The following is a 13,554-nucleotide window of genomic DNA, read 5'->3' on the forward strand; positions in this document are numbered from 1 at the left end:
TCCAACAAAAACACAACCTGTGATGTCACAGATAGTACTGATTTCCTGGATCGCTATTAAATAAATTATTCCGGTATTCACCACTACAACCTTTGACCCAGAAACTGCCTTGTAAATCAGAATCAAGTTTACTGCCAGGTACATTTTAACACGCGAGGATTTTGCATTATGTATGTATTGGTGCATAACGGTACACATAAACACGAACATCAAAATATAAATATAGAAAAAGTAAAGCGCAAAAAAAAAAAAAAAAAGAAAATGCACAAGGAATGTCCAAAAATTCACACAATATTAGCAATAAAGAGTTAGTGCAATAGTACGCAGTTCAAAGTTGTGTGTTGCTATAATGTGTGGGGTCAGGTGTGGTGGTGGTAAGAAAGTGTGTATGTAATGTGCATTATTGTTGTGTTAGATCATGTTTATAAACCCTTTTTATGGCTAAGAAACTGCATGTATGAAGCCATACCACCAAAATTCAAAAGGACTGCAACCTGCTGTTACTCATTGATTGACAGGTAATTTCATACACAGACTAGCTCTTAATTTAATATTACAGTAATTAATACGTTTTGTGAACACATAAAAACATACTAAACAGTGGGTTAGCTGAAATTTATGTGTTTAGAATATACTGTCTGGATTTTTTAAAAAGGGAATCTGCCATTTGGAGGGTAATTTAGTACCACAAACTGAAAACAAGTCTGATTCAGAGTGATTTCATTAGGATGCTATAAAAATAGACAGTCTTGGGAAGGTTATTTTGGAAATGTAATAGTAGTGTTACTATTATTATTATAAAGTACATTACATAACTCATTTGGCTGACTTTTATCCAAAGTAACTTACAGTTGCTATACACGTCAGACGCCGCACGCCTCCATAGGGTTAAGTGTCTTGCTCAAGGACACAGTAGAGGTTGTGTTGCAGTGGGAATCACAAACTAAAGGCATGTGTCTTGTCCACGTGACCATCATCACCCAAAGTAAAGTAACTTATTACATTGAATTACTTTTTGATTACTTTTCTAAATTTCTAATCAATATTGTCAACTCTTAACCATTTTCAAAAGACAGGTTCAGAGGCAGTTTAACTGCCAGACAGGCAGCGCTGCAAATTGAAACAGGAGAAGTAATCAAAAGCATCAGAACAGCATCAAACTTTACTAAACTGATGTGGCTGGAAATGGCAAAGGAAGATATTGTGCACATGAAAAACACGCAAAGCAACAAAATAAATGTTATCAACATATAGCCTTTTTTCCAGAAAATGTTCAGATTTAAGCCCCAATGCAATCATGAACATTTTTATAAGTAAAAAAGTAATTAATAAGTAATTAAATTACATAACTAAATTACATGTAACTAGTTACTCCCCAACACTGAAAACAGACAACGCAAAATATGGGCAAGAGGCGATGTAAAACAACTTAAGATAAACCAAATGATACATATATATAATGTGTTTTAAGAAATGATCAATCAATTGCAGGGTTTAGATTCCAACATTAAATGCTGTTTACGGTAAATTTGTATCAGCCAGTAGAAAGTAATTTGTGAATACATTTCCATTACGACAATTGCATTTAAAATTGAATTAAACTTTGGCTACTTACATTAAAAAATATATCAAGACAGCTTTAACAAACAGCTTTAAATGGTTAAAAATGACACAAAATTTAATCACCATTTTTCAATAGAATTCTTGTATTGACCTTTGTGCGATTAGTTTTGTATAATATGCTTGTATATTATTGTATTTTAAATCAGTGGTGTCAATGTTTTTGTATCTTTATACCCAACAAGGCTTTCCCATTGAAATGGAGCATCTGGGAGACATTTATAAACAGCTGGACATTTTATTGTAGGTGACATTTATGAATTGCCCTGCATTAATTAAACTTTCACACGTGTGCATCGTCAAACAAATACTTACTTAAAAGAAAAACTGAATGCATTCTTTTCAATGCCTCGCACTGGAAATACTCTTATTTTGAAAGAAACCACTCGTAACACCACTTCCGGTTGATGGGGCATCTCACAACATCGAGCTAGCTGGAGCTGCGACTGTAAGCTAACGGCTACATCTATTGTTGATATATATTTAACAACACAAACAGAAGAAGAACATGTCAGATACGGTAAGATATAAACTTTAAAGAGGTTTTATTGTTTTTAGTCTGCATGAAATTGTAAACGAGACACATCAGTGTTTTTGTTTCGTATCTGGTTATTTAATATGCTAACTGTTAGCTCGTGTAGCTTCAGGCCCCATAACTCTGCTTATTTAGCTGTTTAGCTTTGCAGCTAGCTTTCGATTTAGCTCATGTTCAGAGTTCGGCTGTGAAACAACAAGCGATACCAACATTTTCAAACCCGAAACGTTCAGATATGTGAGTATTCAGTGTTGGCGACATTAAACCTGTTTAATGTTTAACCCTCCTGTTTAGAAATGTGTTTGGCGTTTAAATGTTTTCTGTTGCTGACGGTGTTTGTTTACGTTACATATGTTGTTGTTTTTTGTTTTTTTTTTAGGAGACAAAACCATCCAGCCAAGACGGAGGGGATAAGAAGGACGGAGAGTACATCAAATTAAAAGTGATTGGACAGGTGTGTATGTGTGCTGGGTCACTGAGATAAACACGTGAAGCATGAACTGAAGTTGTTTATATATTTACTTGTCTCTCACTAACACATGGCACTGGGTAAAAAAATACTCCACTTAATCAACATTATCTGTTCAAGAATGCAGACACTATGTGAACTTTTGTGCTAAATGTCACATGTAGGCTGTGGTTGCCATTTTACAAAGGGAACTGTTTTCCTTGTGAAATTGAGTTATTACAAAAGTAACAGTCACCCAGAAAGTAAAACACACACATCACATACATATATATATATATATATGTATGTATGTTGTCAGAATAAATTCAGAGAAATTCAGTTGTATTGGCATTTTTAGTTGATGGACTTTGTGAATTAAAGCTGAAGTGAAATGGGAAATCCATTGTATAAACAACATCGGTTCATTTGTTACATGTTTTGCTTTGGGGAAGTTTAACATCTTTAGTAGGTGAGAGGAAAGATGTATGATGTACAATCCTTTTAAAGAGTAGCTAAAATTACATTATTTAAACTAAACGATTACCAGTTTGTGTTTTGGTTTTAATCACATAACAGTAATAATTATCTCAATATAAATTTCTTCAATAAAAATATAACAAATGTTCAATAAATGTTTGATTTAATCCATGTGAATCACCAACAAATTAGCGCTTTGTTTTTCTATTAAGATATTTATCTTATTGAGGAAAAGGAAGTGGAAAAAAGAGTTTTGTTTAATTTAGTCATGCATATTTGTTTAAAAAAAGATTTTATCATAAATGTTTTGAATGTTCTACCTCAGATTTGTGAAGTAATCCACTGTTTGGCCTCAAGTAGTTGTGTTTGAAAAGTTTAAAACGTAACTAACCATCTGGTTTCTTCAACTTTCACTCAGGAACAAAAATCAGCCTTTAAACTTGAAAGAAACATTTTTGAACACCTCATCATCACTTTCTGTTTCTGCCCACAGGACAGCAGTGAAATCCACTTTAAGGTGAAAATGACGACACATCTGAAGAAGCTGAAGGAGTCTTACAGCCAGAGACAGGTATGAGGAAAGAGGGGAAGTTATCACCAGCCACTCCCTGTTACTGAATGACAGAAGTTTGATTCCCAGCTATAAGAGAAGCACCTCACTTTTTAAATACTAGAAAAGCATCTGGTGATTTACTGGGTGGCCTTTTGTTTTTAGATGTTGAACTCCAGCAGCATCAGAAGCCGTTCTTTCTGAATGACGTGTGGTGTTGTGTTTCTTACAGGGTGTCCCAGCAAGCACGCTAAGGTTTCTGTTCGAAGGACAGAGAATCGCAGACAACCAAACTCCGAAAGAGGTAAAACACGTCTTCATCTCTCTTTACTTGACCAGCCTTTTGTCCCTTTACTGAAATTGATATTGATCTTGAGTGTCATGTCTTTCTTTGAAGATATACAAATGTTCTTTTATACACGTGCCTCCTTTTTTAATAATTTAAAGGTCCCCCGAAAGAGCATTTAACCAACATGATTATCCAGATGACTCTGCTATATTATATGATCATGAGGTGTGCTGAAAATTCAGGGGACATTTATATCAGCTTTTATATCGCAGCAATTTTGTGCATTTTAAATAAACATTTTGAATATTCTGAGCTACATAATAATACATGTTATTTGAAAAAAATCTGGTGTTTGTACACAGCACTTGCTCCACCCGCCACACAACACTACTCCATCCGCTCCAACAATGATTTGCATGTCAGTTAATGTTAAATGACTTGCCCGCGAACGTTCAGCTTACTTTTTAGTTCACCAAGACATGCTGCTGTTGTGATGTTAGCTATAGCAGCAGGTGAGTTGTGAGTATCGCAGTCTGGAGCTGGTGTGTTGCTCTGGGACCGTCTCGTCCTCTCTGCATGTTAGCCTCGCAGCAGAAACTGTAGCCACAGTTTGCTAACCCACAATTTCGCTGACGTTAGCTGCATTACTTTCTGTGTTGTTGTTCGCTCTTCGTCGTGGTATTTGTCATGAATTTGTATTTTTCCAGAATCGCGTACTCCACCCCTTTTTTTTTTTTAAAGGGCTTTTTGTCTGCACATCTTGAACAATTTATTGCCACGTAACAGCTTTAAAACAAACAAATGTAAATGTTCATAAATGTTTCGGCAAAAACTTCAGTACACAAGGATGAATTTGATGTAAGCAAAACACGTGTTATACACATAGAGGGGGGAGTTTACAATGACCAGGGTTTGTCAAAACTGGGGAAGTTAATGTCTCTCCTGTTTGTTCATGCCAGCTGGGGATGGAGGACGAGGACGTCATCGAGGTTTATCAAGAACAGACCGGCGGACTTTGGAAGAATTAAACCTCCTGCATTTCTAAATCTTTCTTTTTTTTCTTATTTTGTATTTTATTTTGTATGTATGTACGTATTTTGTGTTCCGTTTCAAACCATCTGGATCAAATCTGACTCTTATCAGGGCTTCCATGTGTGAGGGCACGAAGGTGAACAGACTTGAGGTAAGGACGAGGAAAAGGACAGCGGCTCTCTGCTTCGCTGAAGTGCAGGGATGCTCGTGTAGTTGACCCGAGCTATAGCGTTCACATGTTGCACCTAAATTTACAAAGACAAACATCTTGTTTTTGTTTGTTATGCTGTCTTTTTGGGGTTTCAGCAGAGGAAATAATGCAATCAAGGAACAATCGGCATTAAAAGGAATAGTTCCAAAAAGGACAACGTCCTCTTCATCAAATCACGCTTGCAGTCGCAAGACAAGTTGACGTTATCACAACATGATGTCAGAAAGTTGTACAGCTTTGTCTCCGCTTTCCCCGGAATATTGTAGCAAAGTGTTTATGGCCTCTGAGTTTGAGGAGGCTGAATCAAACCTGTGCCAGCTGTTCCTTTAAATTTGTATCTGACAAGCAGGGATTTTAAAAAAATAAAAATACTGGAACCCTCTTATTGTACAGAGCAAAAAAAACAAGTTTGCTGGCATTCCTGTTCTATTTGTTAAGGGAACATGACAGATGTTTGTACACGCATAGTGTATCTTATGTTCAACATTCAGGGCATTTAGGCTCACCAGAGAGACGCTTCAGTCCTCCTCAGTACCACACGAGGAGGTTGTCAACATTTGTTTTGAATACTTTAACAGCCTCTCTGTGTGCCATGTTGTGAAGAACTGCACCCTCACTTGTAAAATGATGATAATAATTGACCTGTTGCGTTAATAATTGAGATTTTAAACACATTTTCAAATGATAATTGTGCTTTACTTGTATATGTTGTATTCAGTATTAGTGTGTTTAAATGATATGCCATGTGTATATCTCCAATGTCATATTTTATTTATGTTTGAGGGATTATTTCTGTATTGATATATCTAAATAGATACCCGTTACTTTAGTATTTTACTTGCAGACGGTCACGCATTATTTTAAACTCAGATGATTTTGTTCTCCAGCAGTTTGTTTAAGGAAACAAGTCTTTCAACTAGTCAGAATAGTCATCTACAGTGACATGTTATACTGTGGTGTCAGTGGTTGTTTTTGTTCTGCAGCTTTTCTTTTTGTTTTTTAGAACGAAACTCTTAATCTATGTTCTGTATGAAGTTCCTCGAGAAGTGTAAGATCAGCAGCAGCAGCCCCCAAACTGTGTCGTCTGTGTAATTAGTGTGAGGAGGAGGTGAATGAGAAACAAAGATGTTTGCGTGATGGAGATGCTCCACTCCTGAAGGGTGAAATAACCACCAACAACGACAAAAAAAAAAGGCTGTGTTGATGTCTGCTGACAATCTGGTTATTTCACTCTTCACACCTGCTTGTGAGGTTAAAGCAGCTGTGGTTGGTGGTTGAACCTCACCTCTGGGACACTTTTGCTTTCAGTGTGCACATCAGCTCTCTCTACTGCCATTCATAATGTTTCTCAATTATTAAAAAATAGCATGTAAAAAGCAACTTTAAAGGACACAATTATGCTTTTTCTAAACGAAGTGAAGCAATGAGTCACAGCTCATCAAATGGTTGTCATTTCCCAGAGGTGTGTGTGCAGCAAAGACTGTCCTTTTTTAAAAGTAAAATATTTCCTCAATTGGATTTTCTCAACCTGACCGACTGTTATCATCTTTCCTTCGTGCGTCCACTCCACACAAACGCTCAGGCATGAAGGGGCCATAGCACTGATCTCGGTGAGGTGAAGGGACTATTCATCGTTAGAGGAACATTGATACAGATGGTTTGAAATTCTGGAGATGAGCTTTTTGCTTTTTTTTGAATAAAATATTTAAGAAAATACTGCTTTGTATTGTTTGTTTTGCTTCCTCACTGTATCTGTGGTTTTAGTGTTTCTTGTCGTAGAAAGTCTGTTCCTAAATGTGTCCACATCCAATAGCTACATATTATAGTTAAAGGAGAAAGACTGCGATTTGTGCTTAAAATGAATGAACACGCCCTGATTCATTAAAAGCATAGTCCTGTTTTTGCCGCCTGCCCTTCCACTTTGTTACAAAACTAATCCAGCTAATTTACACTGCATCATAAAAGAAAGTTCAACAAAACCCCTCCTCGACAGTTAAATATGATTATCAAGCTTTACATTGACTGTCCTTTGGCTCCTCCCTAGTTTAGAAAAAGACACGAGGCTGGGGTGATTTCCACTGAGGCACTTCTTTTGGGCAACTTTTAATAAAAACTTAATGACGCTGAGCTGGAAGCCCGTATTAATAGACCTCCAGAGAATACAAGTGTGTTCATACACACTCCCCAATTAAGAGTGGCTCCAGAGGTGCTGACTCAGAAGAAAGAAGCTGGTAAACAATCTGCATTTGCACCACAGTACTGACGCTCCCACACAGAACCACATTATATGCAAAGGAATAAGGTTCAGATCATCAATACTACATGTGACCTGTACAGAGCCAAGGGAAGCCATCTAAAGAGGATGTGTAAATAACAAGAGAAAACCTCCATTACACAGTCTAACAAACATGTAAAAAGACCAGAATTTCACATTTGCATAAAAAAAATCTTACTTATAGACATTTGTTATTGACTTTACAGTTTTGAAATTGCTGAGATGAAAACCCAAAATGCACAATCATTTCATTTTTCAATCTAAATCAATATCACCGCCATATTTCAGGCACTTAAATCAACAAAAAACGGTACATCTTTGTTTGTAAACTGGTTTCCTGTAAATGATACATAATGTGATAACACTTACACTATATTGTGTACTAATACGTCATGTGCTCTGACGAGGAAGTGGCTGTGTTTGTGATATGAGGATTGAGTCCCACTCACACCATGAAACCACAGTTAGACCTCCAGACCTGACTGATGGTTGAGGGATGCCAAAGCTAAATCCTAGGCAGGTGAACACCAGTGGTCTGCAGTCTTGAGGGTCTAACTAGGCTACTTAAAGTAGCAGTACAGTGCAGCTTTAAATTTAATATTTGAATACTTAATACGTATGCCATGAAAGAGTAAATTACATTATTGAGAGAACGTTGGGGCTATAACATTAAAACATAATGGCCTCCTTTAGTACTTACAGCTTTGAGCCGGTACATTCATTTCAGGAGATGTTACCTAAAAAACAAAAAGAAATAGTGAACAAAACTGAAAACTCAATGTTATTAAATCTCCCTCAGGCAGTCCGAGGAACTAATGCACTGGCATTATGTTTGTCTGCTGTCAAGAGATGAGTCATTCAGTTCATCCTCCCCCAGAGCATAAAACTAAATGAGTCACTGAAAGCAATCAAGGAGCTGTAGTGTTTTTACTGCTTAAATAAATCAAATCAGTCGCATATAATGGACGATGGAAACAGATTACTAACCAGAAGCAGTTTCAGAAAGTGCCTCGCTTTAATAACATTTTGTGTAAACAGCTTTTTTTTATTATTTTTCTTTCTTCAATTTAATCTCAATTTGTAAATGAAACTCTTCATATTTTAAAGTCGTCCCTCGGATTAGTTTCCTCTGTGAGTGGTCCCTTTCACATTCAGGCATATGAGTCACTCTCAAAGAGTCCATCACACGTGTTCGTGAGACTCAAACGCTGGGTTATGTTTCCCCCCGGAGCTTACTAAAGCTCTGTCAGTCACAGATTGCACAGGAAGGTCCAGGTGCAGGTCTTTTCTCAGCTGGATCCTGGGCTGTGACCTCAATGGTAACCTGTATTTACAGAAAAGAATCCCAGAGACAATCATTAGCACTGTCCCCACCATCCCGGCGCCGATGCCACTCCCCACGTGTTGAGATTCAGGAGCCTGGGGCATTTTAAACTCAGGGGGGAACTTGATGGTCTGATTGGTCACTACCGAGCACAGGTTCCACAGGAGAGGTATGAGTGACATCACGGCGGCCAACAGGCACAGCGCACCGGCGGTGAAGAACGCCAAACGGATTGGCGAGCTTTTCTCCATCCCAAAGTAGACGTTCCTCAAGGCGTAAACACCGCCAGCGTTCCCACAGAGCCCCACTAGCAGAGACAGCATCATGAGAACCTGACCTGCCACGATGTCCGGCGGCGTGAAGTCCTCAGTCAGGCTGATGGACTTGCAGTACATGACCTTAAAGCCAGGGGTCACTAAGGTGTGGCTGTTGAAGCAGACCCTCCAGACGCCCACCCAGGCCACCCCGGAGCTGATGAACTCCCTGTCAGACACCACCCAAACCCTCCACTGGATGAGTCCAAGGGCCATGGCGGTGGTCGTCCAGCCCACACAACCGAGCCAGAGGGCGCCAAGCTGGGCGTGGGCGGTGTGAGCCAGGTAGGTCATAGCAGTGGAGCCACGATAGAGCCTCAGGCCACTAAAGAAGTCCTGATCCCACCCAAACTGGGCATCGTCAGGAGATCAAGGCCAGGTGGAAGGTGTCGCCACTCTAAGCGTCATGCTTCAGAATCCCACATCTTTTCTCTTCGGCACAAGAGGTCATTCATCCTCTTGTAGTCTTTTTTGTTTTCCTGATGCTCTCTTGACACCTGGGTTACCTGGCAAACAAGCACCTGCAGCTCCCTCTGAGAGGACAGAAACACAGACACAGCTATTCATGAACAAAACAAATTCTTTTATGTTTTGTTGAATGGTAAATATTCAAAACCAATAAAAAGCCACAGTGGTAACTTGCTAACAAGCCTAACATTACAGACGCCATCATGTTTACAGAACTTTGAGCATGTGCTAGCATAATAATGTTAGCAAGCTGACAAACTTAAGTGTTTATTATTGACTGCAAACATCTTCCTTTTAAACTCCCTGTAGTTGTTGTTATTATGCACGTGTGGGGAAAGTATGCTGACATGTTCCTCACGCACTGATCTTTACATTTTCTTTTAGATTGAAATATAAGATTTCTTTAACATTGGTTGGGAAAAACAAACCTTTTCTGGGTCACCACTGAAAATATCTATTCCACATGTTAGCTGATAAGATGAATGTTATAAGATGCTAATGTTAGCATGTTATCACGCTGTTGTTTCAGCTTAGCATTCAGCTCGACACACAGCTTAGACTGATGAATGCTGACAATGTCGAGCTGAGCCTGACAAGCTGAGTCTGAGAAGTCCTAAAATAACTGTTCTATTTATTGATACCATGATGAATACAAATAATGTTGGGTCTCTGTAAATAAATAAGAGTTTGGTCTAGACCTGCTCTGAAAAGTCAGCCCTGAACCTAATCAAGTATTTTGGGGGCCTAACCCTAACCAGGTATTTTAGGGGCCTAAACCTAACCAGCTATTTTAGGGGCCTAAACCTAACCAGGTATTTTAGGGGCCTAACCCTAACCAGGTATTTTTGGGGCCTAACTCTAACCAGGTATTTTTGGGGCCTAACCCTAACCAGGTATTTTGGGGCCTAACCCTAACCAGGTATTTTTGGGGCCTAACCCTAACCAGGTATTTTTGGGGCCTAACCCTAACCAGGTATTTTGGGGCCTAACCCTAACCAGGTATTTTTGGGGCCTAAACCTAACCAGGTATTTTGGGGCCTAAACCTAACCAGATATTTTAGGGGCCTAACCCTAACCAGATATTTTAGGGGCCTAAACCTAACCAGGTATTTTTGGGGCCTAACCCTAACCAGGTATTTTTGGGGCCTAACCCTAACCAGGTATTTTGGGGCCTAAACCTAACCAGGTATTTTTGGGGCCTAAACCTAACCAGGTATTTTTGGGGCCTAAACCTAACCAGATATTTTGGGGGCCTAAACCTAACCAGGTATTTTGGGGCCTAAACCTAACCAGGTATTTTTGGGTCCTGAACCTAATCAAGTAGTTTTAGTGCCCAAACCTAACCAAGTGAAATAAGTGGAATTGGCATTATGTAATAAATTGGATCGATCCACTGCAGGGATCATGTTTGTATCAATAAAAACTTTTATAATTCTGCGCTTAAAGCCACATCTGAAAAGAAAACTTTAAATTTCACACAAACCTCTCCCAGACTTCAACAGAAACTCATGGTGGAAAACACTTTTATACCCTGCGGGTGCAGTTTTATGAGATGTTGATGATGTATGAGACAAAATTAGACACTCACGACTAAGATTTATGATGGTTGGCTTAAATTAGGTTAATCAAATATTCTTGTTACACTACACTGAAATGTACATATTATTTTAATTATTGTCTTATTCCAATAAGATTACTAATTAAATGTCTTGATTCCTGATCAATTAATATTCAACTAATAAAAGCAACATTAGAGGAATCCAAAAATAAGGAATGAGAGACAAAATAAAGTGGTTGTCTATGGTAATGATAAACACACTCACAATCTACAATCTTTGATGACATGTGTAGCAAAGAGAAAACCATGTTCAACTACATCAGAAAAATTATATCTGCCTTTATTTTTCTTATCAGTTTCTTCACTTCAAATGTAAAAAATGTAAATCACAAATAAACAGTATCTTCCCGCTGTTCAAAATACAGATTTAGCAAATAAGGCTTCTGCTAAATTAACTTATAATTCACAAAATGATAAACCTGAAACCTACTCTGATGTGAATGACCATACAAGAATAAAGTAGGTTTAAAAGATTTTACACAACTTAAATCAAAGTCAGAGTCTTCATGTCATCACGTACCTGAGTGTTGTTTTGTTGAGCACCTTCTGAGCTGTCTTCACACTCTGAGACTAGAAAACAGACCTAAAGCAGGAAGGTTTTTTATTCACAGATGCATTTCCTCATCTTGCTACCGATAACCTAGATGCGGTTTCCCGTCATGTCAGGAAACTGTAAATGATTGACAGCATATTCATAGAGTATGGCTCTGTGATTGAGAGGCAAGGTGTTAAGTCAGTGTACTTTCTTTTTTTTAACACGTGTTAACCATCACTGCGTCTTATAGGATCACAAAATAAATCAGCTTTTTCCTTTTATGGGGAAATGTTCTTTCTGTTGCAGGGCGATTTGCAGATTTGCTGAAAACAATGTGATTGTTTTAAAAACTCACTAATAATTTAGTTCCAATCACAATTACATTTATGTTGATCATTACAGTTGTTAAGCAATAAATTAACCACAGCAGCCTTTAGGTGCTGCCTGCTTATTTCAGGGCAAACGTGTTAAAAGCTGAATAAATCTGTTTTTGTAAACTGATGTTTGTGAAAAGTATAATTGTGTGGGTGAAGGTAATTTGACAATTCAATGTGGACGGATTACAAAATTAGCATTTGCTCTTCAGCAGCTGAAAGGAAATCGGGTTTCTGACATACCTCAGATAAAAAAACTTAAAAACATTGTGTATTTCGGGTGTGTGGGCTGAATAAAAGCTGAAATTAAACTAAATATCTGAGTTTTTTTTAAAGTGTATACAGCAGCACTTTGGCCAACATTACAGTGATTTGTTGAATTTGTGTCAAAAAATCAGATTCATGGGGAAACAGATAAACTGTGTTATGTCCAGCTTGTCTGAGCATGAGGTGAACATTGTGAAACAAGCAACATGAGCCAAAACACCTACTGTTTAATCCAGTTTTGCCTCGAGGGCTACATGAATAACTCCCTTCACGGTCCAGTAAAGGAACTGTCCACATGTTTTTTTCCCCTTCTATATGCAGCAAAGAAAAAAACGCGTGATGTATGTTATTTTTAAAAGCAACTTATTCTACTTAAAATTACTTGATACATTTAAATTTATTTATTTTTTTTTAATAGTGCAGATCTTTATACGTATTGTTTTACCCAAATCAAACTAAAACAGTACAGAAGCATGTTTTATTGGGCCTCTAAGGTACAAAGTCATGGCTACGTAAGAGGAACTTGTGGGTACACGATGTTAAAACATTCTGTGTGTAAAAGTCCAGGATGTGGGTGAGATGATGTTTAGTATTTCACGGAGTTGAGCAATGAAAATACATCATCAGAGATCGTAAACAACAGGAAACTTCTTCTGCACCTGTATTCTATAATGTAGTGTAACAGAAGTTATATAACATATATAATATTCATGTCAGTATTGTGATCTCTGTATTGTTTTGTCATAAAATAAAGAACTTCTGGTAACAGATTTGGCAATAATCCTTCCTCGCCGGTCTCTTTCCGCTCCAACTCGGCCCAACCTAAGCAAACAGTATCAACACTAACTACCTTTGGCTGTTTCAAAGGTTGCAACATAGAATCAGAGTGATATAATAACAATAGTAGTCATAATAATTATAGACTTTATTGATATAGCATCTTTCAGAACTGCTCCAGTAAAATAAAAAGAAATTAAATTGCAGCAAAACATTACAGAAAGTGATGTAAAATAGTTTGCAGCCCTGATCTCCTCATGCAGGTCATTCCACTCTGAACTGCAAAGGCTCTGTAACAACAGAGTATAAATCTGGACCTTGAAACAACCAGGATCCGAGGATCTCAGGGAGTGGAAAGGGGCATAGGGCGCGAGAAGATCTGCTAGAGAACTTAGGGCTATAGGCCTCGCAGGGCTTTTTTAGGTAATTAATAATATCTA

At 38.0% G+C, this 13,554-nt stretch overlaps 2 protein-coding genes across 2 annotated transcripts; one reads left to right on the plus strand and one right to left on the minus strand.

Annotated features, from left to right (window-relative positions):
* Positions 1-1,989: 1,989 nt before the first annotated feature.
* On the plus strand, positions 1,990-6,878 carry sumo1 (small ubiquitin like modifier 1). The gene is made up of 5 exons (XM_046061200.1): positions 1,990-2,140; positions 2,535-2,609; positions 3,574-3,651; positions 3,863-3,934; positions 4,879-6,878. The coding sequence occupies exons 1-5, from the start codon at positions 2,129-2,131 to the stop codon at positions 4,945-4,947; spliced, it is 306 nt and encodes a 101-aa protein (XP_045917156.1). The 5' UTR covers positions 1,990-2,128; the 3' UTR covers positions 4,948-6,878.
* Positions 6,879-7,265: 387 nt separating this feature from the next.
* On the minus strand, positions 7,266-9,560 carry cldn34a (claudin 34a). Its single transcript, XM_046056221.1, has one exon. The coding sequence runs from the start codon at positions 9,367-9,369 to the stop codon at positions 8,620-8,622; it is 750 nt and encodes a 249-aa protein (XP_045912177.1). The 5' UTR covers positions 9,370-9,560; the 3' UTR covers positions 7,266-8,619.
* Between the last annotated feature and the right edge of the window lie 3,994 nt (positions 9,561-13,554).

This window comes from Micropterus dolomieu, linkage group LG01 (genome assembly GCF_021292245.1).
Source record: "Micropterus dolomieu isolate WLL.071019.BEF.003 ecotype Adirondacks linkage group LG01, ASM2129224v1, whole genome shotgun sequence".
NCBI classification, from domain to species: Eukaryota; Metazoa; Chordata; class Actinopteri; order Centrarchiformes; family Centrarchidae; genus Micropterus; species Micropterus dolomieu.

Bases quoted from the DNA above. Each gene is read 5' to 3' on its own strand.
- sumo1 (XM_046061200.1), top strand. The intron at 3,652-3,862 runs GTATGAGGAAAG...TGTTTCTTACAG, and splicing joins AGTCTTACAGCCAGAGACAG to GGTGTCCCAGCAAGCACGCT. The intron at 3,935-4,878 runs GTAAAACACGTC...TGTTCATGCCAG, and splicing joins ACAACCAAACTCCGAAAGAG to CTGGGGATGGAGGACGAGGA.
- cldn34a (XM_046056221.1), bottom strand. From the start codon at position 9,369: ATGACCTACCTGGCTCACACCGCCCACGCCCAGCTTGGCGCCCTCTGG.